Raw genomic sequence first — 23,417 nt, 5'->3', positions numbered from 1 at the left:
CAATGAACAAGCAGGTTGCTCAGTTCACAGTTACTATCCTTGTAAGTTGGGGACAGGAAGAATAAAATAGAAAAATTACTAGTTAACTTCAGGTTATATTAGGCTACCTTTTTTGTGTAAGTATTAAAGCAAAAGGAGCCGGGTGTGGTGGCTCAAGCCTGTAATCCCAGCACTTTTGGAGGCCAAGGTGGGTGGATCACCTGAGTTCACGAGTTTAAGACTGGCCTGGCCAACATGATGAAACCCCATCTCTACTAAAAATACAAAAATTAGCTGGCTTGGTGGCGTGTGCCTGTAATCCCAGCTACTCGGGAGGTTGTGGCAGGAGAATCATTTGAACCCAGGAGGCGGAGGTTGTGGTGAGCCGAGATCCCGCCACTGCACTCCAGCCTGGGTGAAAGAGTGAGACTCCATTTCTAAATCAATCAGTCAATCAGTCAATCAATCAATCAATCAATCAATCAAGCAAGCAAGCAAGCAAGCAGAGAGAAGTTTACTATCAAGCTTATTCAAGATTGAAACTGGCCTGTTAGAGAAAGCGGCTGTCACTTCTTTCTCCTGATTTCTCAGGTCAGGTAACAACTGGTTTTAGTTTGGTAGTGTGGAACTTAAGCATGGTGACTCTGTTTTGATTTTTAGTCTGGTCTGTTAGGGCCTAGTGTAGGAGCTTCATCCAAAAGAATGGACACCCTCCTAGGTGAAAAGAGTGAGAACTTGTCTCTAAAAGTCAAACAAACAAAAAAGCAACAACAAGGGCCGGCGTGGTGGCTCATGCCTATAATTCCAGCACTTTGTGAGGCCAAGGCAGGCGGATCAGCTGAGGTCAGGAGTTCGAGACCAGCCTGACCAACATGGAGAAACACCGTCTCTACTAAAAATACAAAATTAGCTGGGCATGGTCGTGCATGCCTGTAATCCCAGCTGCTTGGGAGGCTGAGGCAGGAGAATTGCTTGAACCCAGGAGGCAGAGGTTGCAGTGAGCCAAGATTGCACCATCGCACTCCAGTCTGGGCCACAAGAGCAAAACTCTGTCTCAAAAAAGAAAAAAAAAAGCAACAACCAAAAAACAGTGCACTAATAGCAAACTAAAATGTGGTGTGGCCAGGCATGGTGGCTCACACCTATAATCCTAGCACTTTGGGAGGCTGAGGCAGGAGGATTACTTGAGCCTAGGAATTTGAGACCAGCCTTGGCAACATGGGGAGAATCTGTCTCTACAAATAATTTTCTAAAATTAGCCAGGCTTGGTGGTCCCAGCTACTTGAGAACCTGAGTTAAGAGGATTGCCTGAGCCCAGGAGGTTGAGGCTTCAGCGAGCTGTGATCGTGCCACTATACTCCAGCCTGAATGACAGAGTAAGACCCTGTCCCAGTTGAATTTTTTTTTAGCTATTCTAGTGGTTCAGAAATTCAAATTTTAAGGTAGTCGAATGCATCAATCTATTCTTTTATGGATAGTCTTTATTGTGTCAAAAAATATTTTCTTCTGAGAATGATTTTTAATGTTTACCATTTTATATATATGCCACTAATCTGTCTGGAAGTATTTGTTTTCTTTGTTAAGGAAGTTTTTTTTTTTTTCCCCTTCACTTTTGACTTGGCACCATTTTATAAATAGTCTCTTCCTGGCTGGGTGCAGTGGCTCACGCCTGTAATCCCAGCAGTTTGGGAGGCCAAGGGGGAGTGGATCATGAGGTCAGGAGTTCGAGACCAACCTGACCAACATGATGAAACGCCGTCTCTACTAAAAATACAAAAATTAGCCAGGTGTGGCGCACGGCTGTAATCCCAGCTACTCAGGAGGCTGAGGCAAGAGAATCGCTTGAACCCAAGAGGCGGAGGCTGCAGTGAGCCAAGATCGTACCATTGCACTCCAGCCTGGGTGACAAGAGTAAAACTCTGTTGCAAAAAAAAAAAAAAAAAAAAGTCTCTTCTTTTCCCAGTCATCTTAAAATAATAATATTAGTGCAGAGTTTTTTGTTTGTTTGTTTTTTCTTTGACATAGAGTCTCGCTGTGTTGCCCAGGCTGGAGTGCAGTGGTGCAATCATAGCTGAGTGCAGTGGTGCAATCATGGCTCACTGCAGCCTTGACCTCCCCCACGTCAGCCGTCTGAGTAACTGGGACTACAGACACGTAACACTGCATCTACCTCCTTTAAAACATTTTTTATAGTGATGAGTTCTCACTATATTACCCAGGCTGGTCTCAAACTCCTGAGTTTGAGCAGTCCTCCCACCTTAGCCTCAATAAGTGTTAGGATTACGGGTGTGAGCTACCACATGGGCTAGGGCAGTTTCATAATGAGTTTCTATATTTGGTAAGAGAAATCCCTTATGAATATATATATATTTTTTTAAGACAGAGTCTCACTCTGTTGCCAGGCTGGAGTGCAGTGTTGCAATCTCAGCTCACTGCATCCTCCGCCTCCCAGGTTCAAGCAATTCTCTTGCCTCAGCCTCCTGAGTAGCTGAGACTACAGGCGCATGCCACCACACCCAGCTAATATTTGTATTTTTTGTAAAGACAGGGTTTCACCACGTTGGCCAGGATGGTCTCAGACTCCTGACCTTGTGATCCGCCTGCCTCAGCCTCCCAAAGTGCTGGGATTACAGGCATGAGCCACTGCGCCTGGCCAATTCAATAAACATCACAATATCTTGAGTAATGCTTAGTTGGGAGGAATGCTTGAATTTCATATTTATTTACTTTTTTCCCTGCCTGAATTTCATTCTTAATTTTATTGATAAACAACCTTAATGGTTCTAGTAAAATCATGTAATATGTAACAAGCACTACCTGCATACTATTTTTATTAGATTCTACATGTTTTGTGAATTAACATAAACGCTTCTCTCATGGTCACAATTCTTCCTTGAAGACAAACTTAGACACTTGGTTAAAATAAAAATGCTTTTTCACTTCTTAATTTTTGCCTGTATCTTAGATTATCACCATAACTGTTTTTTTGTTTTGTTTTGTTTTGTGTTTGAGACGGAGTTTCGCTCTTGTTGCCCAGGCTGGAGTGCAATGGCGTGATCTCAGCTCACTGCAAACTCCACCTCCTGGGCTCAAATGATTCTCCTGCTTCAGCCTCCTGAGTAGCTGAGATTACAGGCATGCGCCACCACACCCGACTAATTTTGTATTTTTAGTAGAGACAGGTTTCTCTATGTTGGTCAGGCTAGTCTTGAACTCCTGACCTCAGGTAATCCGCCCACCTCAGCCTCCCAAAGTGTTGGGATTACAGGTGTGAGCCACCACGCCTGGCCATCATTGTTATTTTAAATGTTAAGTTGTCACATTTCCTTGTAATTAATAATCATGAATTTAATTTTTCTCATGTGAAACCTTAGGAAACTTTATTTTTTTCACATATAAAGTGGCATTATATTCACTATAGCCTCCTTAAGTGCAGTAAACTGCAGTGGTGCATGAAAACCAAAGCTATAATTTTTTATTGGTGGAAATTTTGTCATCTTTAGGTTATTTATATACACAAATCTTTCTATTTTAAATTAAGCCAAACACCAGAAATTAGGAAATGTGTTTATTATTTAAGAATGGTGCCTGGCGTGGTGGCTCAAGCCTGTAATCCCAGCACTTTGGGAGGCTGAGGCGGGTGGATCACGAGGTCAGGAGATCGAGACCATGGTGAAACCCCGTCTCTACTAAAAATACAAAAAAAAATTAGACGGGCGTGGTGGCGGGCGCCTGTAGTCCCAGCTACTCGGAGAGGCTGAGGCAGGAGAATGGCGTGAACCCGGGAGGCGGAGCTTGCAGTGAGCCGAGATGGCGCCACTGCACTCCAGCCTGGGCGACAGAGCAAGACTCCATCTCAAAAAAAAAAAAAAGAATGGTGTCTTTTTCACAGCTCCCCTATGTTAAGCATCATGGTGAATTTATTTTTTGTTTTTCAGGTGTTTCATTTTTTACTTTTGGTACCTTGAAGAGTGTTGGGCTTTCCCATGCTCCTACCCTTCTTGGCAGACCTTCATCAGACAATCCTAATGTCTTAGTTTTGAAAACTCACGTAAACTTACTTTGTGGTGGTGTTGCTGGAGCAATAGCGCAGACAATATCGTAAGTTTCTCCACCAACTTAATTTAATCAAATTATAGTTACCCAGTCCTGATTTTCAGCATTGGTTAATCATTTATTTTTTCTAATAGATTATTCAAAAAGAGGATCCCTTGCAAAATATAAGTATCAATTTAATACATTTTTTCAGATGTGTGTGCACTTTAAGCATTTTATAAATAATTACATGTTTGGATGCAGTAGCGCTGCCTGTTGTCCCAGCCACTTGGGAGACCGTGGCAGGAGGATTGCTTGAGCCCAGGAGTTTGAGGCCAGTCTGGGAGACATAGTGAGACCTTGCCCCTAAGAAAAAAAGAAAGAGGGCGGGCGCGGTGGCTCACGTCTGTAATCCCAGCAGTTTGGGAGGCTGAGGCGGGTGGATCACAAGGTCAAGAGATCAAGACCATCTGGCCAACATGGTGAAAACCCGTCTTTACTAAAAACACAAAAATTAGCTGGGTGTGGTGGCAGCCACCTGTAATCCCAGCTACTCTGGAGGTCGAGGCAGAGAATTGCTGGAACCTGGGAGGCGGAGGTTGCAGTGAGCCAAGAATGCGTCACTGTACTCCAGCCTGGGCGACAGAGTGAGACTCCGTCTCAAAAAAAAAAAGAGAGATTGCATTTGTATATTGTATATTTAATTTCAGGCAATTATCTGTATTATTAGTTTTAGCCCTTATGGAAAATTTTGTATTGGTCTACTGTATTCAAGGGGACCTGCTGCATAACATTAGAGCAATTCTCAACTGGGGGTGATTTTACCACCAGTGGACATTTGTTAATGTCTGGAGACATTTTTGGTTGTCACAGCTGGCAGAGTGCTACTGGCATCTAGTGGGAAGAGGTCAGGGATGTGCTTAAACATCTCTAGTGCACAGGATAGTTCCCCACAACAAAGGATGATCCAACCGAAAATGTCAGTAGTGCCAGTGTTGAGAAACTGTATATTAGTGTTCAACAATGAAAAGCAACCAGTTTGTTTTTTCAGGAACTGACATTCAATTTAGCCTTTAGGAATGAACAGAACTTGATATTACGGTGATGGGAGAGAAGAATCCCCTAATCAGAGGGATCACATAAGCAAAGATCTCTGTTTTGTTAATTGATTTTATTCATATGCCTATGTCCCGACTCCTAGGTTAGACAGAACAATAAGAGCAGTAACACATTATTTCTTTGAGTTTATAGGGCTTTGTATTCAATAGTTGTTGAGTAGAAAACCAAAAATTTTTAATTCTTTATGTCTTTTTTCTTCTTTTAGCTACCCATTTGATGTGACTCGTCGGCGAATGCAATTAGGAACTGTTCTGCCAGAATTTGAAAAGTGCCTGTAAGTTCATATATGTCATTGTTCATTTTCTTTAGGAAATGTAACATTAAACTCAGTAAGGAGATAGGACTCTAGTTTGACTAATAGTCTGTATCTACATTTTATCTCCCAAAGTTTATTTTGGTAACGTTATAAGATTACAATCAGGCAATCAGGTTCTTTTTTTTTTTTGAGATGCAGTCTTACTCTGTCACCCGGGCTGGAGTGCAGTGGCGTGGTCTTGGCTAACTGTAACCTCCGCCTCCCGGGTTCAAATGATTCTTTTGCCTCAGTCTTCCAAGCAGCTGGGATTACAGGCACCCACCACCATGACTGGCTAATTTTTGTATTTTTAGTAGAAACAAGGTTTCACCACGTTGGCCAGGCTGGTCTTGAACTCCTGACCTCAAGTGATCTGCCTGCCTGCCTGGTCTATAATCAGATTCTAATCCTCCTGTTAAAAATTTAATTTAGGGCCAGGCATGATAGCTCGTGCTTGTAATCCTAGCACTTTGGGAAGCCGAGGAGGGCATATCACCTGAGGTCAGGAGTTTGAGACCAGCCTGGCCAACATGATGAAACCCCGTCTGTACTAAAAATACAAAAATTAGCCAGATGTGGTGTTGGGCGCCTGTAATCCCATCTACTAGGGAGTTGGAGGTTGCAGTCAGCCAATTTGGCGACAGAGCGAGACTCCATCTCAATAAAACAAGAAAAAACAAAAACAAACAAAAAAAACAAAGAAAATATTAAATTTAGGCTAGTTGTGGTAGCTCATGCCTGTAATCTGAGCAATTTGGGAGGCCAAGGTGGGAAGATCACTTGAGCTCAGGAGTCCAAGACCAGCCCAGGCAACACAGTGAGACCTCGTCTCTAAAAAAAATATTATTTTAGAGCTTTTTTTTTTTTGAGACAAAGTCTCGCTCTTATCCCCCAGGCTGGAGTACAATGGCACGATCTCGGCTCACTGCAACCTCCGCCTTCCGGGTTCAAGCTATTCTCCTGCCTCAGCCTCCCGAGTACCTGGGATTACAAGTACCTGCCACCACGCCTGGCTAATTTTTGTTATTTTTAGGAGAGACAGGGTTTCACCATGTTGGCAAGGCTGGTCTAGTACTCCTGACCTCAGGTGATCCGCCCACCTTGGTCTCCCAAAGTGCTGGGATTACATGTGTGAGCCTCCACGCCCAGCCAGTTTTTTAAAAAAGTAATATAATGTGAGCTACATGTTTAATTTAAAATTTTTTGTAGCCAAATTTTTAAAAAGTATAAAAAGAAATATTGGCCGGACGTGATGGCTCACGCCTGTAATCCCAGCACTTTGGGAGGCCGAGGTGGGCGGATCACGAGGTCAGGAGATCTAGACCATCCTGGCTAACACGGTGAAATCCCGTCTCTAGTAAAAATACAAAAAATTAGCCGGGTGTGGTGGCAGGCACCTGTAGTCCCAGCTACTCGGGAGGCTGAGGCAGGAGAATGGTGTGAACCCAGGAGGCGGAGCTTGCAGTGAGCCGAGATCGTGCCAGTGCACTCCAGCCTGGGCGATAGAGTGAGACTCCGTTTCAAAAAAAAAAAAGAAATATTGCTCAGGAGGCTAAGGCACGATAATTGCTTGAACCCAGGAGGCAAAGAGCTGAGATGGCGCCACTGTACTCTAGCCTAGGTGACAGAGTGACACTCTGTCTCAAAAAAAAAAAAACAAAAGAGGTCTGGCGCAGTGGCTCACACCTGTAATCCCAGCACTTTGGGAGGCAGAGGTGGGTGGATCATGAGGTCAGGAGTTCAAGACCAGCCTGGCCAAAATGGTGAAACCCGTCTCTACTAAAAATACAAAAAAAAATTAGCTGGGCACGGTGGCAGGTGCCTGTCATACCAGCTACTCAGGAGGCTGAGGCAGGGAATTGCTTGAACCTGGGAGGCGGAGGTTGCAGTTAGCCAAGATCATGGCACTGCACTCCAGCCTGGGCGACACAGCGAGATTCTGTCTAAAAAAGAAAAAGGGCCGGGCGTGGTGGCTCACACCTGTAATCCCAGCACTTTGGGAGGCTGAGGCGGGAGGATCACAAGGTCAGGAGATTGAGACCATCACGGTGTCAACATGGTGAAACCCCGTCTCTACTAAAGATACAAAAAAATTAGCTGGATGTGGTGGTATGCACTTGTAGTCCCAGCTACTCGAGAAGCTGAGGCACAAGAATCACTCGAGCCCAGGAGACGGGGGTTGCAGGAGCCGAGATCATGCCACTGCACTCCAGCCTGGCAGTGAGACTGCATCTCAAAAAAAAAGAAAAGAAAAAGAAGAAAAAATATATATATAATTGTTAAAAATATTTTTTGTTTAACCTAAACTGTTATCACCTCAACATTTCATTATTTTGTTTCTTTTTTTTTTATACTAACTTTGAAATCCAGGGTGTATTTTACACTCACAGCACATCTTGATTTGGACTGCCACATTTCAAGTGCTTAATAGCCATATGTGGCTAGTGGCTGCTGTGATTGTATAGCACAGCTCCAGAGTTTTCTTTATAGTAATTTAGAACCATTCCATTTGATTGGTGTCTCAGGGGAAGAGCAGAACATTTGTTCGTGAATTTGGATTGCCGTGTTCACCCAAAAGATTTTTTGGGCTGGGAGCATTGCCTTGTGCTTGTTGTATCCAGCTACTTGAGAGGCTGAGGTGGGAGGTTCACTTGAGGCCAAGAGTTTGGGATCAGCTTGGAAAACATTGTAAGACTTTGTCTCTAAAAAAATTTTTTTTAACTAAAAACAAACGGCCAGGCGCGGTGGCTCACACTTGTAATCCCAGCACTTTGGGAGGCCGAGGCGGGCGGATCACGAGGTCAGAAGATCGAGACCACGGTGAAACCCCGTCTCTACTAAAAATATAAAAAAATTAGCTGGGCGTGGTGGCGGGCGCCTGTAGTCCCAGCTACTCGGAGAGGCTGAGGCAGGAGAATGGCGTGAACCCGGGAGGCGGAGCTTGCAGTGAGCCGAGATTGCGCCACTGCACTCCAGCCTGGGCGACAGAGCGAGACTCCGTCTCAAAACAAACAAACAAACAAACAAACAAACAAAAAATTTAGTGAGGCATGGTGGTGTGTGCCTGTAGTCTCAGCTACTCAAGAGGCTGAGGTGAGAGGATTGCTTGTGCCCAGGAGTTGGAGGCTGTTGTGAGCTATGATTGCCACTGCACTCCAGCCTAGGCAACAAAGTGAGAACCTGTCTCTTTAAAAAAAAAAAAAAAAAGATTTTTGAAAATATTTCAGTCCAGATTGCCTACTGAAAGGGAAAGGCCAAGCCCAAATTATTGGTTTGAAAGGAAAGGAACAACTCTGAAACAGGAAAGTCTTCATTGCTGAAATCTGAAAGATAGTCCTTCAAGCTTTAGTTCTATAACCACCTGCTGTTGATGCTATACAACTTGAGCTATAATAAAGGCTTAAAGGGCAACTGAACATATATCCTTTAAAAGGATTGCATTAATATTTCAAATATAAGTATGAAATAATGTTGTCCAGTAAATGTCATAGACATAGTACAAACAAAATATGTTGTACTAATGAGTCCTGAAATTTGATGCATAATGCTTGTACTTGTTTGGAATGACTTGCCTTTTTATTATGAAAAAATTTTCACTTGTTATAACATTTGTCTTTCTAAAGCTATTCAAGATAGCATTTAAGCTTCTTTAAAAATTGATATTATGGGCCGGGCGCGGTGGCTGACGTCTGTAATCCCAGCACTTTGGGAAGCCGAGGCGGGTGGATCACCTGAGGTCAGGAGTTTGAGACTGGCCTGGGCAACATGGAGAAACCCCGTCTCTACTAAAAATTATAAAAATTAGCTGGGCATGGTGGCGCGTGCCTGTAATCCCAGCTACTCAGGAGACTGAAGCAGGAGAATCACTTGAACCTGGGAGGCAGAGGCTGCAGTGAGCCAAGATCGTGCCACTGTAATCCACACTCCCACCTGGGTGACAGAGCAAGAGTCCGTCACAAAAAAAAAAATTGATATTATGGATCCTGAAATTGTTTCTTCATGAGTGGGCATAGAGATCATCATTTAATCATTGTCTTTCAGTACCATGCGGGATACTATGAAGTATGTCTATGGACACCATGGAATTCGAAAAGGACTCTATCGTGGTTTATCTCTTAATTACATTCGCTGTATTCCCTCTCAAGCAGTGGCTTTTACAACTTACGAACTTATGAAGCAGTTTTTTCACCTCAACTAAAAAAAAATTATGGTTGGTTTTTCTTAATACATTCTCAGAGGGAGAAATGAAACATTACTATAATTGTGGGGGGAGCATTACTTGAATGGGGATATTTACCCTGTCACAGGAGCCACTGGTATTTTAGTACTTGATTATTTTTTCTTTAGTCACAAATCAGAAGTGCTTACCATACTTTTTGATGCCAAACATTATACCTTAGAACATTGAAGAAAATATTCCTAAGCTGATGCTGGCTAAACCGCTTTGAAGTTTTATTTGGAAGTAGAATTAGCTTTAAAACGGGGTTCAAGAGGTTGCCATTAGCTTTGTCATGCTGTTCAAAGTTTTTAATTGTTATCATGGTTTTTAAAAGACTGACAGTGTTTATTATTATTAAAATAAGCAGGGTTGGTTATATTGCAATAGAATAATGAGAATTTAATTTTTAAGTTCTATAAAACAGCCAGCATTGACATTTTATTTTTGTTATCTCTCTTCTCACAATTATGCTCCACTGGATAATAGGAAAAACACTTCTTTCCTTCATTTTTTAAATAAAATTAATGTTGTATTTAAAAAGTAGCCATGTAGAGACACAAAAATAAACGAAGAAGCTGGGCATGGTGAGATGGGCATGTGGTCCCAGCTACTCTGGAAGCTGAGGTGAGAGGATCACTTGAGCCCTGGAATTCCATGCCAGCCTATGCAACATCATGAAACCCCGCTTAATAAATGAATGAACGACTAAGTCTTGCTCAAATGTTATTACTAGGTACTATGAGTGACTTATATGTGTTTTAAAATGTCAGTGTGTTTCCCAGAGGCAGAAACAAAAATACTGAATATCTTTGCTCTTAAAAACAAAGTAGCACTATAGATTTGTTTTTGTTAGATGATTTGCTCTATACTAGAATATTTAAGTAGACTGTGAAATATTTATTAATATAGATGTGAATATCAGAAAATGTTTCTAAGGTATTATGATGCATCAACTAGTTCTTCCATGTAAAATAATTTTAGTGCAATATGAAGACGTAGAAATGTAAAATATGATTTGAATTGTTATCCTTTATATTAAGAAAATGTTTTAAAATGTAAGAATTCCATTTATTCTTTTTAGAGTACTTTTTATGATTTATTATACGCATATCAGAAATGAGAAGGGAATATTTAAAGTTCTGTGTTCAGAAAGAGTAATTTGTAGAATTGATGTGACTTTTTTTTTTTTTTTTTTTTGAGATGGAGTCTCTATCGCCCAGGCTGGAGTGCAGTGGTGCGATCTCGGCTCACTGCAACTTCTGCCTCCCGGGTTCAGGTGATTCTCCTGCCTCAGTCTCCCGAGTAGCTGGGACTACAGGTGCCTACCACCAAAAATTAGCCTGGCTAATTTTTGAATTTTTAGTAGAGACGAGATTTCACCGTATTAGCCAGGATGGCCTCAATCTCCTGACCTCATGATCTGCCCACCATGGTCTCCCGAAGTGCTGAGATTACTGGCGTGAGCCACGGCGCCCCGGCCCTTTGATGTGACTTTAAAGACATTAGAAGGCCGGGTGTGGTGGCTCACACCTTTATTCCCAGCACTTTGGGAGGCCGAGTTGAGCAGATCACCTGAAGTCAGGAGTTTAAGATCAACATGGTGAAACCCCACCTCTACTAAAAATACAAAAAGTAGCCGGTGTGGTGGCTCGTGCCTGTAGTCCCAGCTACTCGTGAGGCTGAGACATGAGAATTGCTTGAGCTCGGGAAGCAGAGGTTGCAGTGAGCCGAGATCACACCACTGCACTCCAGCCTGGGTGACAGAATGAGACTCCATCTCAGAAAAAAAGGAGACATTAGAAAACTAAGTTGAGGCCAGGCATGGTGGCTCTTGCCTGTAACCCTAGCACTTTGGGAGGCTGAGGCGGGAGGATATCTTGACCCCAGGAGTTCGAGACCAGCCTGGGCAACATAGTGAGACCTCGTTTCTTTCAAACAAAAGAAGGAAAACTAAGTTGAAAGTGTTATTTTTGCTTCAATTTTTATTTCTTTACATAAAAGGTTTCTTGTCATACCTTGATAAAAATTTGATGAGCTGGTTTCATTTTGAAAGTCTTTATTTTAAAAATAAGTATGTATCTTTGTATGATTTATAAGTGTACCAGTAGGTAGAAATACATGTGTTCTTGGCCAGATGTGGTGGCTCACGCCTGTAATCCCAGCATTTTGGGAGGCTAAGGTGAGTGGATCACCTGAGGTCAGGAGTTCGAGACCAGACTGGCCAACGTGGAGAAACCCTGTCTCTATTAAAAATACAAAAATCAGCCAGGCATGGTGGCGGGCACCTGTAATCCCAGCTACTTGGGAGGCTGAGGCAGGGAGAATTGCTTGAACCCAGGAGGCACAGGTTGCAATGAGCCAAGACTGTGCCATTGCACTCCAGCCTGGGCGGCAGAGTGAGACTGTATAAAAGGAAAAAAAAAAAGAAAAGAAATACATGTGTTCTTAAAACCATTTGTATATTTTCATTTCTAGACCACACTGTAGCTAATTATTGTTATTAAATCTTAAGATAATTTAAGTATATAAAATAAGTATCGAGCCGGGCATGGTGGCTCACCCCTGTAATCTCAGCACTTTGGGAGGCTGAAGCGGGTGGATCACGAGGTCAGGAGATCGAGACCATCGTGGCTAACATGGTGAAAACCTGTCTCTACTAAAAATACAAAAAATTAGCCGGGCATGGTGGCACACACCTGTAGTCCCAGCTACTCGGGAGGCTGAGACAGGAGAATCGCTTGAACCTGGGAGGCGGAGTTTGCAGTGGGCCCAGATCGGGCGGAGATCTGGGCGACAGAGCAAGACTCCATCTCAAAAAAACAAAAAAAAAGATACCTCAGTTATGTTATCAGTAAAAGGGGATTGCAAATATCTTTTAAATAAAAATTTGCATTCTATATGTTATAGAATACAGAGGATATTAAAAATAAATTTTATCCATGTTTTGACAATTTCTTTTAACTGTTTACATATTGAAGCACAAATGCTAAACATAAGTCAGAATGGAATAATATTTAAAATAATGACTGTGTTTATATCTGATAAACACAGATATAAACCCAAAGATTTACCCAAAGTGCATCTTGCCAGGTTATCTTCCATTTGAAGACTGACATTTTATTTCTTTTTTGATCTTTATTGTTCCTCTCTTCCACCTCTCAGTGGGTATAGCTCTCTGGTCTGTAGAATGGGACAGTGGTCTGGTTTCTGGATTGATAAGTGAGGTATACCTCCTAGTTCTCAATGATTACCTGTAGAAGGTGGAGAAGTTACTGGATGTGTTTAATAATATCTCATTACATTCTTTTTTTTTTTTTTTTTTTTTTTTTTTTTTTTTAACGAGAGTCTTAACTCTGTCGCCCAAGCTAGAGTGCAGTGATGCGATCTTGGCTCACTGCAACCTCCACCTCCTGGTTCTAGCGATTCTCCTGCTTCAGCTTCCCGAGTAGCTGGGATTACAAGCACCCGCCACCACGCCCAGCTAATTTTTGTGTATTTAGTAGAGCTGGGTTTTGCCCTGTTGGCCAGGCTGGTCTTGAATACCTGACTTCAAGTGATCTGCCCACCCCGACTTCCCAAAATGCTGGGATTACTGGCATGAGCCAGTGCTCCTGTCCTCATTCCATTCTTCACCGTGGTACTGACCATCCATTTATTCAGCACCAATTGTGTGCCAGACCTTGTGTCAGCATTATGGAGGACTTCCTTTGGGAGGCTTGTTAGCTGTACTCGCAATCTGATTTGGGTCCCCAAATCAGCATATAACACCAGGTATTTCTCTAATAGAGTATGTGCCACACTTTATGCTAACTGCCTGTTTATCAATGTCCCCACATCCCAACATCTGGTTCCTTCAAGAGCAGGGAGCACAGGGTATGGCGTCAGAGTGGTACTCAGTGATGTTTACTGGTGGGTAGAAGGAAGGGTTAGTCCCTGTTTTTGAAGACTTTATGTTCTAGCAGGGAGAAATGAAGCACAAATAGTTCAAGAAATAAACAATTTAGAAATAAAGTCATTTGGTTTGTTTCGCAGAAATAACTTATTGCTGATTTGCCAGCATGAGTGGCAAATATATAATAAAACCTGGCCGGGCGTGGTGGCTCACACCTGTAATCCCAGCACTTTGGGAGGCCGAGGCGGGCAGATCACGTGGTCAGGATATCAAGACCATCCTGGCCAACATGGTGAAATCCCATCTTTACTAAAAATACAAAAATTAGCCAGGCGTGGTGGGTGCCTGTAGTCCCAGCTACTCGGGAGGCTGAGGTAGGAGAATTGCCTGAACCCAGAAGGTGGAGGTTGCAGTGAGCCGAGATCGCGCCACTGCATTCCAGCCTGGGTGACAGAGTGAGACTCTGTCTCAAAAAAAATAAATAAATAAATAAAATAAATGAATATATAAAATAAAAAAATATATGTATACATATCATTAATATATATATAATAAAACTTATGAATAGTTTTTATAGCTGGGTGAAGTGACTCATGTCTGTAATTCTAGCCCTTTGGGAGGCTGAGTGAGGAGGATCACTTGAGCCTAGGTGTTCGAGCCCAGCCTGGGCAACACTGTAAGACTCTGTCTCATTTTTTTACATAAATTTTTTTTTTTAAAAACCCTATGGGCCGGGCGCGGTGGCTCACGCTTGTAATCCCAGCACTTTGGGAGGCCGAGGCGGGCGGATCACGAGGTCAGGAGATCGAGACCACGGTGAAACCCCGTCTCTACTAAAAAATACAAAAAATTAGCCAGGCGTGGTGGCGGGCGTCTGTAGTCCCAGCTACTCAGAGAGGCTGAGGCAGGAGAATGGCTTGAACCCGGGAGGCGGAGCTTGCAGTGAGCCAAGATTGCGCCACTGCACTCCAGCCTGGGCGACAGAGTGAGACTCCGTCTCAAAAAAAAAAAAAAACAAAAACCCTATGTACAATTATTTATTTTTTTCCCCAAGGATTATTCCCAAACTATGTACAATTAATGGGGTGCCTTGCAGAGTTGGATCAATAATACTTGACACACTTGTATAGCAAGCATATACTTTACATAGTTCCTCACATCTATTCTTTGAATCCCAGACACCGTATTGGGCACTAGAAACCGGTGATAAATAATAACAATTATGTATATTTCCTGAAGAATTATGTGGCATTCCTTGTTTTAAGCACCTTTGATGCCTTAGCTCAATCTCCATTACAATACTATGATATGAGTACCATTTAATATTTCTTTTTGACAGATGGGAATAATCGAGGCCTAGGAAGATTCCTAGGGAGATTAAATTACTTGGCCAGGTTCACGTAATTGGCGGATCTAGGATTCAAATTCAGCCGGTCTGAATCTAGAGCCTATTTTAGCTATGATGCTATACAGTAATACACTGTTCAAATGAAACTGTAGCATGTCATTAAATTTGAACATCAATAAACATACCAAGCAATAAAATTATTATAGCTTGTGGAAAGTGCTTACGAAAACAGTAAATAAGCTACCTGAGAATGGTCAAGGAAAGGTTTCTTTGATATGCTATATATACATTCAACAGACACATGGAGGATGAAAAGGAAACAGCCATGCAAAGAGTTCTGGGGAAAGACTGGCCCAGGTGAAGAGAACGCCAGGTACAAAAACCCCGAAACAGGAAAAAGTTTGGTTTGACAATGGAATTGCCAAAAGGCCAGTGTGACTGAAGTATTGTTCCTGAAGGAGTAGCAACAGATGGGGTTAAAGAAATAGACAAGGGGAGGCCGAGGTGGGCGGATCACGAGGTCAGGAGATCGAGACCACAGTGAAACTCCGTCTCTACTAAAAATACAAAAATTAGCCGGGTGTGGTGGCACGTGCCTGTAATCCCAGCTACTCGAGAGGCTGAGGCGGTAGAATCGCTTGAACCTGGGAGGCAGAGGTGGTAGTGAGCTGAGACCACGCCATTGCACTTCAGCCTGGGTGACAGAGTGAGACTCCATCTCAAAAAAAAAAAAAGATCAAGACCATCCTGGCTAACATGGTGAAACCCCATCTCTACTAAAAATACAAAAATTAGCTGGGCATGGTGGTGTGCACCTGTAGTCCCAGCTACTCGGGAGGCTGAGGCAGGAGAATCACTTGAACCCAGGAGGTGGAGATTGCAGTGAGCTGAGATCGAGTCACTGCACTCCAGCCTGGTGACAGAGTAAGACTCCATCTCAAAAAAAAAAAAAAAAAGAAAGAAATAGACAAAGTCTAGATCATGTAGCCATCTACAGGATATGGTAGTGATTTTGTCTTTTATTCTAAATGCAGTGGGAAGGCCGGGTGCAGTGGCTCACACCTGTAATCCCAGCAGTTTGGGAGGCCGAGGCTGGCGAATCACCTGAGGTCAGGAGTTTGATACCAGCCTGGCCAAGATGGTGAAACCCTGTCTCTACTAAAAATACAAAAAATAGCTGGGCATGGTGGCACACATGTATAATCCCAGCCACTTGGGAGGCTGAGGGAGGAGAATTGCTTGAACCCAGGAGGCGGAGGTTGCAATGAGCTGTGATCACGCCACTGCACTCCAGACTGGGTAACAGAGTGAGACTCCATATCAAAAAAAAAAAAAAAATGGAATGGGAAACTATTGAAGATTTTCAGCTGGTGAGTATCATTGTCTGATTATGTTTTTACAAAGATCACTGCTTTGTCAGCGATGGTTTGCAGTTAAAACAGAAAGAAAAGGCTGGGCGCAGGCCGGGCGCGGTGGCTCACGCTTGTAATCCCAGCACTTTGGGAGGCCGAGGCGGGCGGATCACGAGGTCAGGAGATCGAGACCACGGTGAAACCCCGTCTCTACTAAAAATTAGCCGGGCGTGATGGCGGGCGCCTGTAATCAGAGGCAGGAGAATGGCGTGAACTCGGGAGGCGGAGCTTGCAGTGAGCCGAGATTGCGCCACTGCACTCCAGCCTGGGCGACAGAGCGAGACTCCCTCTCAAAAAAAAAAAAAAGGCTGGGCGCAGTGGCTCACACCTATAATCCCAGCACTTTGGGAGCCGAGGCGGGTGGATCACCTGAGGTCAGGAGTTTGAGACCAGCCTGACCAACATGGAGAAACCCTGTCTCTACTGAAAATACAAAAATTAGCCAGGTGTAGTGATACAAGCCTGTAATCCCAGCTACTCGGGAGGCTGAGGCAAGAAAATTCCTTGAACCCGGGAGGTGAAGGTTATGATGAGCCGACATCGCGCCATTGCACTCCAGCCTGGGCAATAAGAGCGAAACTCAGTCTCAAAAACAAACAAAACAAACAGAAAAACAGAAATAAAAATAAAAAAGACAATAGAGAAAATAAACCCCAAATCTCAAGTATGAGAAAGAGGACATCGTTGTGGATCCTACAGATGTTTAAAAGATATTAAGGGCCAGGCGTGTGTGGTGGCTTATACCTGTAATCCCAGAATTTTGGGAGGCCAAGGTGTGTGGGCAGCTTGAGCTCAGGAGTTGGAGTACAGCCTGGCCAATATGGCTAAACGCCGTCTCTACAAAAAATAAAAAATAAGCCGGGTGTGTTCGCGCACGCCTGTGGTCCCAACTACCTGGGAGGCTGAGGTGGGAGGATGGCTTGAGCCTGGGAGGGGAAAGTTGCAGTGAGCCGAGATTAGGCTGCACTCCAGCCTAGACAATAGAGCCAGAACCTGTCTCAAAAAAAAAAAAAGAAATTTGACAATTTAGATGAAATGGAAAAATACTTTGAAAAATTCAACCAAGACTGACATAGATGAAACAGAAAATCTGCATAGCCAGTTAAAGAAAGTGAGGCCAGGCTTAGTGGTTCATGCCTGTAATCCCAGCACTTTGGGAGGCCAAAATGGGAGGATCACTTGAGCCCAGGATTTTGAGACCAGCCCAAACAACACAGTGACCCCTGTGTCTGTTTTTAAAAATATACTTGGACATAGTGATGTGCACCTATAGTCTCAGCTACTTGGGAGGCTGAGGTAGGAGGATCAACTGAGTCTAGGGAGGTCAACGCTACAGGGAGTTGTGATCGCAGTACTGCATTCCAGTCTGGGTGACAGAGTGAGACCCTGTCTCAAAAAATTAAGAATTTGAGGGCTGGGCGTGGTGGCTCACGCCTGTAATCCCAACACTTTGGGAGGCCGAGGCGGGTGGATCTCCTGAGGTTGGAAGTTTGAGACTAGCCTGACCAACATGGAGAAACCTCGTCTCTACTAAAAATACAAAATTAGCTGAGCGTGGTGGCACATGCCTGTAATCCCAGCTACTTGAGAGGCTGAGGCAGGAGAATCGCTTGAACCTAGGAGGCGGAGGTTGTGGTGAGCTGTGATCGCACCATTGCACTCCAGCCTGGGCAACAAGCACAAACATCTGTCTAAAAAAAAAAATAAAATAAATTGAATTCATTATCAAAAACTTTTCCACAGGGCCAGGCGTGGTGGCTCATGCCTGTAATCCCAGCACTTTGGGAGGTCGAGGTGGGCGGATCACAAGGTCAGGAGATCGAGACCATCCTGGCTAACACGGTGAAACCCCATCTCTACTAAAAATACAAAAGATTACCTGGGTGTGGCGGTGGGTACCTGTAGTCCCAGCTACTTGGGAGGCTGACGCAGGAGAATGGTGTGAACCCGGGAGGTGGAGTGTGCAGTGAGCCGAGATCGCGCCACTGCACTCCAGCCTGGGTGACAGAGCGAGACTCCATCTGAAAAACAAAACAAAACAAAACCTTTCCACAAAGAAAACTCCAGGGCTAGGTAGTGAAGTGTACTAAATAGCTAAGGAATAGTCTCAGAAACTTCTAGAAATTAGAAGAGCGCACTTCCCAACTCATTTTATGATGCCAGTATAACCCTGATACCCAAACCTGACAATGCTGTTATAAAACAGAAAATTACAAATCAGTATCCTTCAAGAACTTAGATGGGCTGGGTTTAGTGGTTCACACCCCTAATCCCAGCACTTTCGGAGGCTGAGTTGGGAGGATTGCTTGAGCTTAGGAGTTCAAGACCAGCTTGGGCAACACAGCAAGAGCTTGTGTCTACTGAAAATAAAAAACAAATTAGCTGGGTGTGATGGCACACTCCTGTAGTCTCAGCTACTTGAGAGGCTGATACGGGAGAATCACTTGAGCCTGGCAGATCGAGGCTGCAGTGAGCTGTCATTGTGCCACAGCACTACAGCCTGGGTGACAGAGCAAGATCCTGTCTCAAGAAATAAAACAACCAAAAAACCAACATAGATGGAAAAATTCTTAACAACAGAGCAAATCAAATCCAGCAATACATAAAACGTTTATTATGTCATGACCAATTTGGGTTTATCCTAGGAATGCAAAGTTTTTTTTAACATTGTGAAATCAATGGTAAAGCTTCTCATAATAACAGAATAAAGGAGAAAAACCATACAGTCCTTCTATAGATACAATAACTGCTTGAAAAAATCCCGCATTTATTCGTTATCAAAATGAATCATATTTAGAACAAAGGGGTCTTCTTCAATCTAATAAAGGACATTTTGGCAGAGTATACCTTTATACTTTCCAACAATGACCAGAACACATCCTAATTCATATGGTTTTATTTTTTGGGGGGATGGAGTCTTGCTGTTGCCCAGGCTGGAGTGCAGTGGCACAATCTTGCTCACTGTAACCTCTGCCTCCCAGGTCCAAGCGATTCTCCTGTCTCAGCCTCCCAAGTAGCTGAGATCACAGGCATGCGACACCATGTCTGGCTAATTTTTGTATTTTTAGTAGAGATGGGGTTTTGCCATGTCGGCCAGGCTGGTCTCAAACTTCTGACCTCAGATGATCCTTCCGCCTTGGCTTCCCAAAGTGATGAGATTACAGGCGTGAGCCACCAGGCCCCATATGCTTTTCTTATGTGTCATTGACACTCATCCCATCAAGAGGTAGGAACTGTGTTCCCCTTCCCTTGAATCTGGCTGAGTAGGCCTGTGACTACTGTGATGTTATATCACTTGCAAAGGTAGGTCATAAAGCTGTTGATATCAGGGACAAATACTAATAGAATAACTCCCATTCCAGTGTGTACATATTTGAAAGCCCATGTACATGATAAATGTATTAACTTTTTGCCAATTTTTTTTTTTTTTTTTTAGACTGAGTCACTGTTTCACTTAGGCTGGAGTACATGGCGTGATCTCAGCTCACTGCAACCTCTGACTTCCAGGCTCACGTGATTCTCCTGCCTCGGTCTCCTGAGTAGCTGAGATTACAGGCATGCACCACCACACCTGGCTAATTTTTATATTTTTAGTAGAGACTGGGTTTCACCATGTTGCCCAGGCTGGTCTTGACCTCCTGACCTCAAGTGATTCACCCGCCTCGGCCTCCCAAGTTGTTGGGATTACAGGCCTGAGCCACCGGGCACCCGGCGCATTTTATCCATTTAAAAAACGAATAACAAAAATAAGGATAAGAATTATACCACTGATACTTAACATGGCTCTGGATGTTCTAGTCAATGCCTCCAGAAGAGAGAAGTATATAAATATCAAAAATCGGTGCATACCACTGCGCCCAGCAAGGAAACATCTTTTAAAAATGGGAGACACCAGGCCATATTAGAGGCTCAATCCAATAGTGAGGGCGAGGCCGATGATACAAGAGAATAATTGAAGAAGTGATGCTTTTGAGAATGCTTGAAGCCCTGGGATGCCAAGTGCAAGTGGAGCGATTGCCCTTTAACCAGAAGAACACTTTGTCTGCTATTGAAAAAGTGGAAAGAGGTTATGAAGAATGGTGCAGATATTAGAAGTTTTGTAGAATTTTTTTTTTTTTTTTTGGAGACGGAGTCTCGCTCTGCCCAGGCTAGAGTGCCGTTGCGTGATCTGCAATCTCCGCCTCCCGTTTTCAATCTATTCTCCTACCTCAGCCTCCCGAGTAGCTGGGATTACAGGTGCGTGCCACCACGCCCAGCTAATTTTTGTATTTTTAGTAGAGATGGGGTTTCACCATGTTGGCCAGGCTGGTCTCAACTGTTGACCTGGTGATCCTCCCGCCTCAGCCCTCCGAAGTGCTGGGATTACAGGCGTGAGCCTCCATGCCTGGCGAGAAGTTTTGTAGATTTAGCCGTGGCATGATCAAGGAGTTCCTGTCTGACAGTTTCTATTTTCTCAACGAGTTTTCTGAAAAAAAGGGGAGAGGCTGTTTCCCAGGGAGTGCACAATTCTGAAGGCTAACCAGGGACGCCTGGTTTTGGGCAACTACAAATGGTTGTGTTCAAACTAAGCGTGTGTCGGACGCGGGTTGGAGTGTCAAGAGGGAAGGCAGGAGCGTTTAGTCTGCTTCAGATATGAAGACTCCCTGTATCCCCACTCCTAAACAAGGGAGCAAAGGCAGGGGCCAGAGTCCTGCTGCTCAGGTGAGGCGCCCCACGTGGAACGCGCCGGCGCGGGAGGGGCGGCCTGGCGCAGGTCATTTGGGACTTCTGCGGGTTGGCGCATGCGCGCCAGGCGCGCAGACTCGCGCCTTTTTCCCTTTTTTAAGTTTTCTGTGTTACCCCCGGTTCCGCTGTCTGTTCTGTCTACAGTTTGAGATCCCCGCGTCCAGGATGGAGCAGCTGAACGAACTGGAGCTGCTGATGGAGAAGAGTTTTTGGGAGGAGGCGGAGCTGCCGGCGGAGCTGTGAGCGGAGAGGGGGCAGGGTGTGGGAACAAAGCGGGAGATTTGAAAGAAGGAGCGGGAGAGGCTGCGTCCGCACCGCCTCAGACTGACCGGGCCCGGGGCCCAGGGACCCGGTGCAGCTCCCTGGGCACCCGACGAGCCTCCAGAGTCGGGGCCCGCCTCCCAAGGTGTTCTTTGGGGCCACATTCAGCCAGAGCCTGGACTCTCCCTCGCCCAGCAGTTCATTGTTTCCCTTGATTTCACCTCTCTCCCTAAGTTGAGGAGTTTCGGCCACTGAAATGTTTTTATAACAGGAAATTGCAACCGCCCTAGGCTTTTCTCGATGTTTAGTTGGATTAACTTATCCTTGGGAGATCTTTGCACCCTCAGCATGGTGTATATAAATGATCAGAGGAAGTTAACCACGGTCATAATGTGGAATTACTTTCAATATTATAGCAATAATGCTAATTAGCGTTGAGGGACTTTTGCGTTTGGGCTTTTGATCAGCAATACCTTTTGAGAAACATCTTTAAGGCATCATAGCCAATCTTGGGAAATTCATGGCCTGAGGTTAGGTGGAGTACAGGAATAAAGCGTTTGCAAAATACTAGAACCTACGGTCAGGTAACAAGATAACTTGCAGGGTAATGTGAAAGGCGTTTGATGTTATCACTGGAGAGGTAATGACTTTGGACCCTCTTTGGTCCCTCACTGATGCCTCAGTCAAACGGGGAAGACTTAAGAGATACTTAATAGGAGAAGGGCTGTTGTCTTGAGAGATTATTATTTTGCATAATTTTAGACAGCTTGGACCGATGGATGAAAGTATTGAGAAATTGACTTACCCACTATAAATATAAGTAAAAAGTTCTGAATTACTCTGTAAAGGATTGAGCTAAGTCGATAGTATTAAGCCCGCTTTCTGTCCAGTGAGATTTTATCAAAAGATTTCTGGCTTTACGTTAGCCGGTTGGACTAAATTATTTCTAAGTACAATTCTGTGGCTCATGATAGGACTTTCAGTGAACCACGGACACTACCCTTTTCCGTAACATAAGTCTCATATTTACAAAAAGGATCGTGTCCAAAACATCTCCTTTTACTTGTACTTTGGGAAGGCTTGCACCAGTGGTAGAAATTTCTTCTTTAATATTATCCAATTTATACTTTCCTTTTTTTTTCTGCCCCAGAAACGGGGTCTTTTTCTGTCGCTCAGGAAGGGGTGCAGTGGCATGATCGTATCTCACTGCAGCCTCAAACTCCTGGGCTCAAGCAGTCCTTCCACCTCAGCCTCTTGAGTAGCTGGGACTACAGGTGCGCACCATCATGCCTGGCTTCCAGTTTATTCTTAATCCTCATTGTAATGAGTGTCCCACAGAACTCCTTGCAGAAATTAAAATGGAAAATCTCATATCATGAGCGTGTTTGAAATGGCATTACTTCTGGGAAGTTTTTATAATAGGAATTCTTCTGTGCCTTTGCTCTCTTAATTTTACCTATTTTGTCTAAATGTCATTGCAATAAGCTTTTCAGAAGAAAGAAACCTAGAAAACTGGAAGATTGGTTTGTAGATAAAACATATTGGATGTATTCTTATTTCATGGTTGTGCTAAAATAGTTTTGTATGTGTGTGCTTTAGATTTCAGAAGAAAGTGGTAGCTTCCTTTCCAAGAACAGTTCTGAGCCGAGGAATGGATAACCGGTACCTGGTGTTGGCAGTCAATACTGTACAGAACAAAGAGGGAAACTGTGAAAAGCGCCTGGTCATCACTGCTTCACAGTCACTAGAAAATAAAGAACTATGCATCCTTAGGAATGACTGGTAATTTTTATGTGACTTGAGCACCGACTCGAATCTTAAGGGTACCATCGTAAAACTTATCAAATGGCTTCTGTGAATGTTACTACAATTTAATTGTTTAAAAGGGAGTAGATTTGATCCTAGCCTAATTCTGCATGAAAATTGTATCTATTACTCCTGTCTCTCAAGTCTCATATTCCAAAAATTGACTTTTGTTGTCATTTGAAAATCACGTGGGCCAGGCGTGGTGGCTCACACCTGTAATCCCAGCACTTTGGGAGGCCAAGGCAGGTGGATCACCTCAGGTCAGGAGTTTGAGACCAGCCTGACCAACATGGAGAAACCCCGTCTCTACTAAAAATAAAAAAAAA

The 23,417-nt window shown here is 43.8% G+C and overlaps 2 protein-coding genes across 5 annotated transcripts in view; both read left to right on the top strand.

Moving 5' to 3' along the window:
* SLC25A16 (solute carrier family 25 member 16) overlaps nt 1-20,375 on the top strand; it is a 56,589-nt gene extending 36,214 nt beyond the window's left edge. Inside the window, exons 7-10 of one of the 4 annotated variants that reach the window (XM_058436298.1) lie at nt 3,918-4,080; nt 5,339-5,407; nt 9,470-9,638; nt 19,736-20,375. In XM_058436298.1, the coding sequence (XP_058292281.1) occupies nt 3,918-4,080; nt 5,339-5,407; nt 9,470-9,626 (389 nt within the window). In that variant the 3' untranslated portion in view covers nt 9,627-9,638; nt 19,736-20,375. Of the gene's footprint in view, nt 1-3,917; nt 4,081-5,338; nt 5,408-9,441; nt 12,598-19,735 lie in introns of those variants that run through there. The other 3 variants (XM_032138585.2, XM_032138591.2, XM_032138598.1) reach the window with 3 other exon arrangements.
* Nucleotides 20,376-20,430: 55 nt separating this feature from the next.
* DNA2 (DNA replication helicase/nuclease 2) overlaps nt 20,431-23,417 on the top strand; it is a 63,377-nt gene continuing 60,390 nt past the window's right edge. The window contains exons 1-2 of the mRNA XM_058437017.1: nt 20,431-21,263; nt 22,885-23,067. Of these exons, the coding sequence (XP_058293000.1) occupies nt 20,932-21,263; nt 22,885-23,067 (515 nt within the window). The 5' untranslated portion in view covers nt 20,431-20,931. The remainder of the gene's footprint in view (nt 21,264-22,884; nt 23,068-23,417) is intronic.

This window comes from Hylobates moloch, unplaced genomic scaffold (genome assembly GCF_009828535.3).
Source record: "Hylobates moloch isolate HMO894 unplaced genomic scaffold, HMol_V3 SCAFFOLD_3, whole genome shotgun sequence".
Classification (NCBI taxonomy): domain Eukaryota; kingdom Metazoa; phylum Chordata; class Mammalia; order Primates; family Hylobatidae; genus Hylobates; species Hylobates moloch.
Note: the sequence above shows the minus strand (reverse complement) of the source record. Positions and strands in the feature narration are given on the sequence as shown.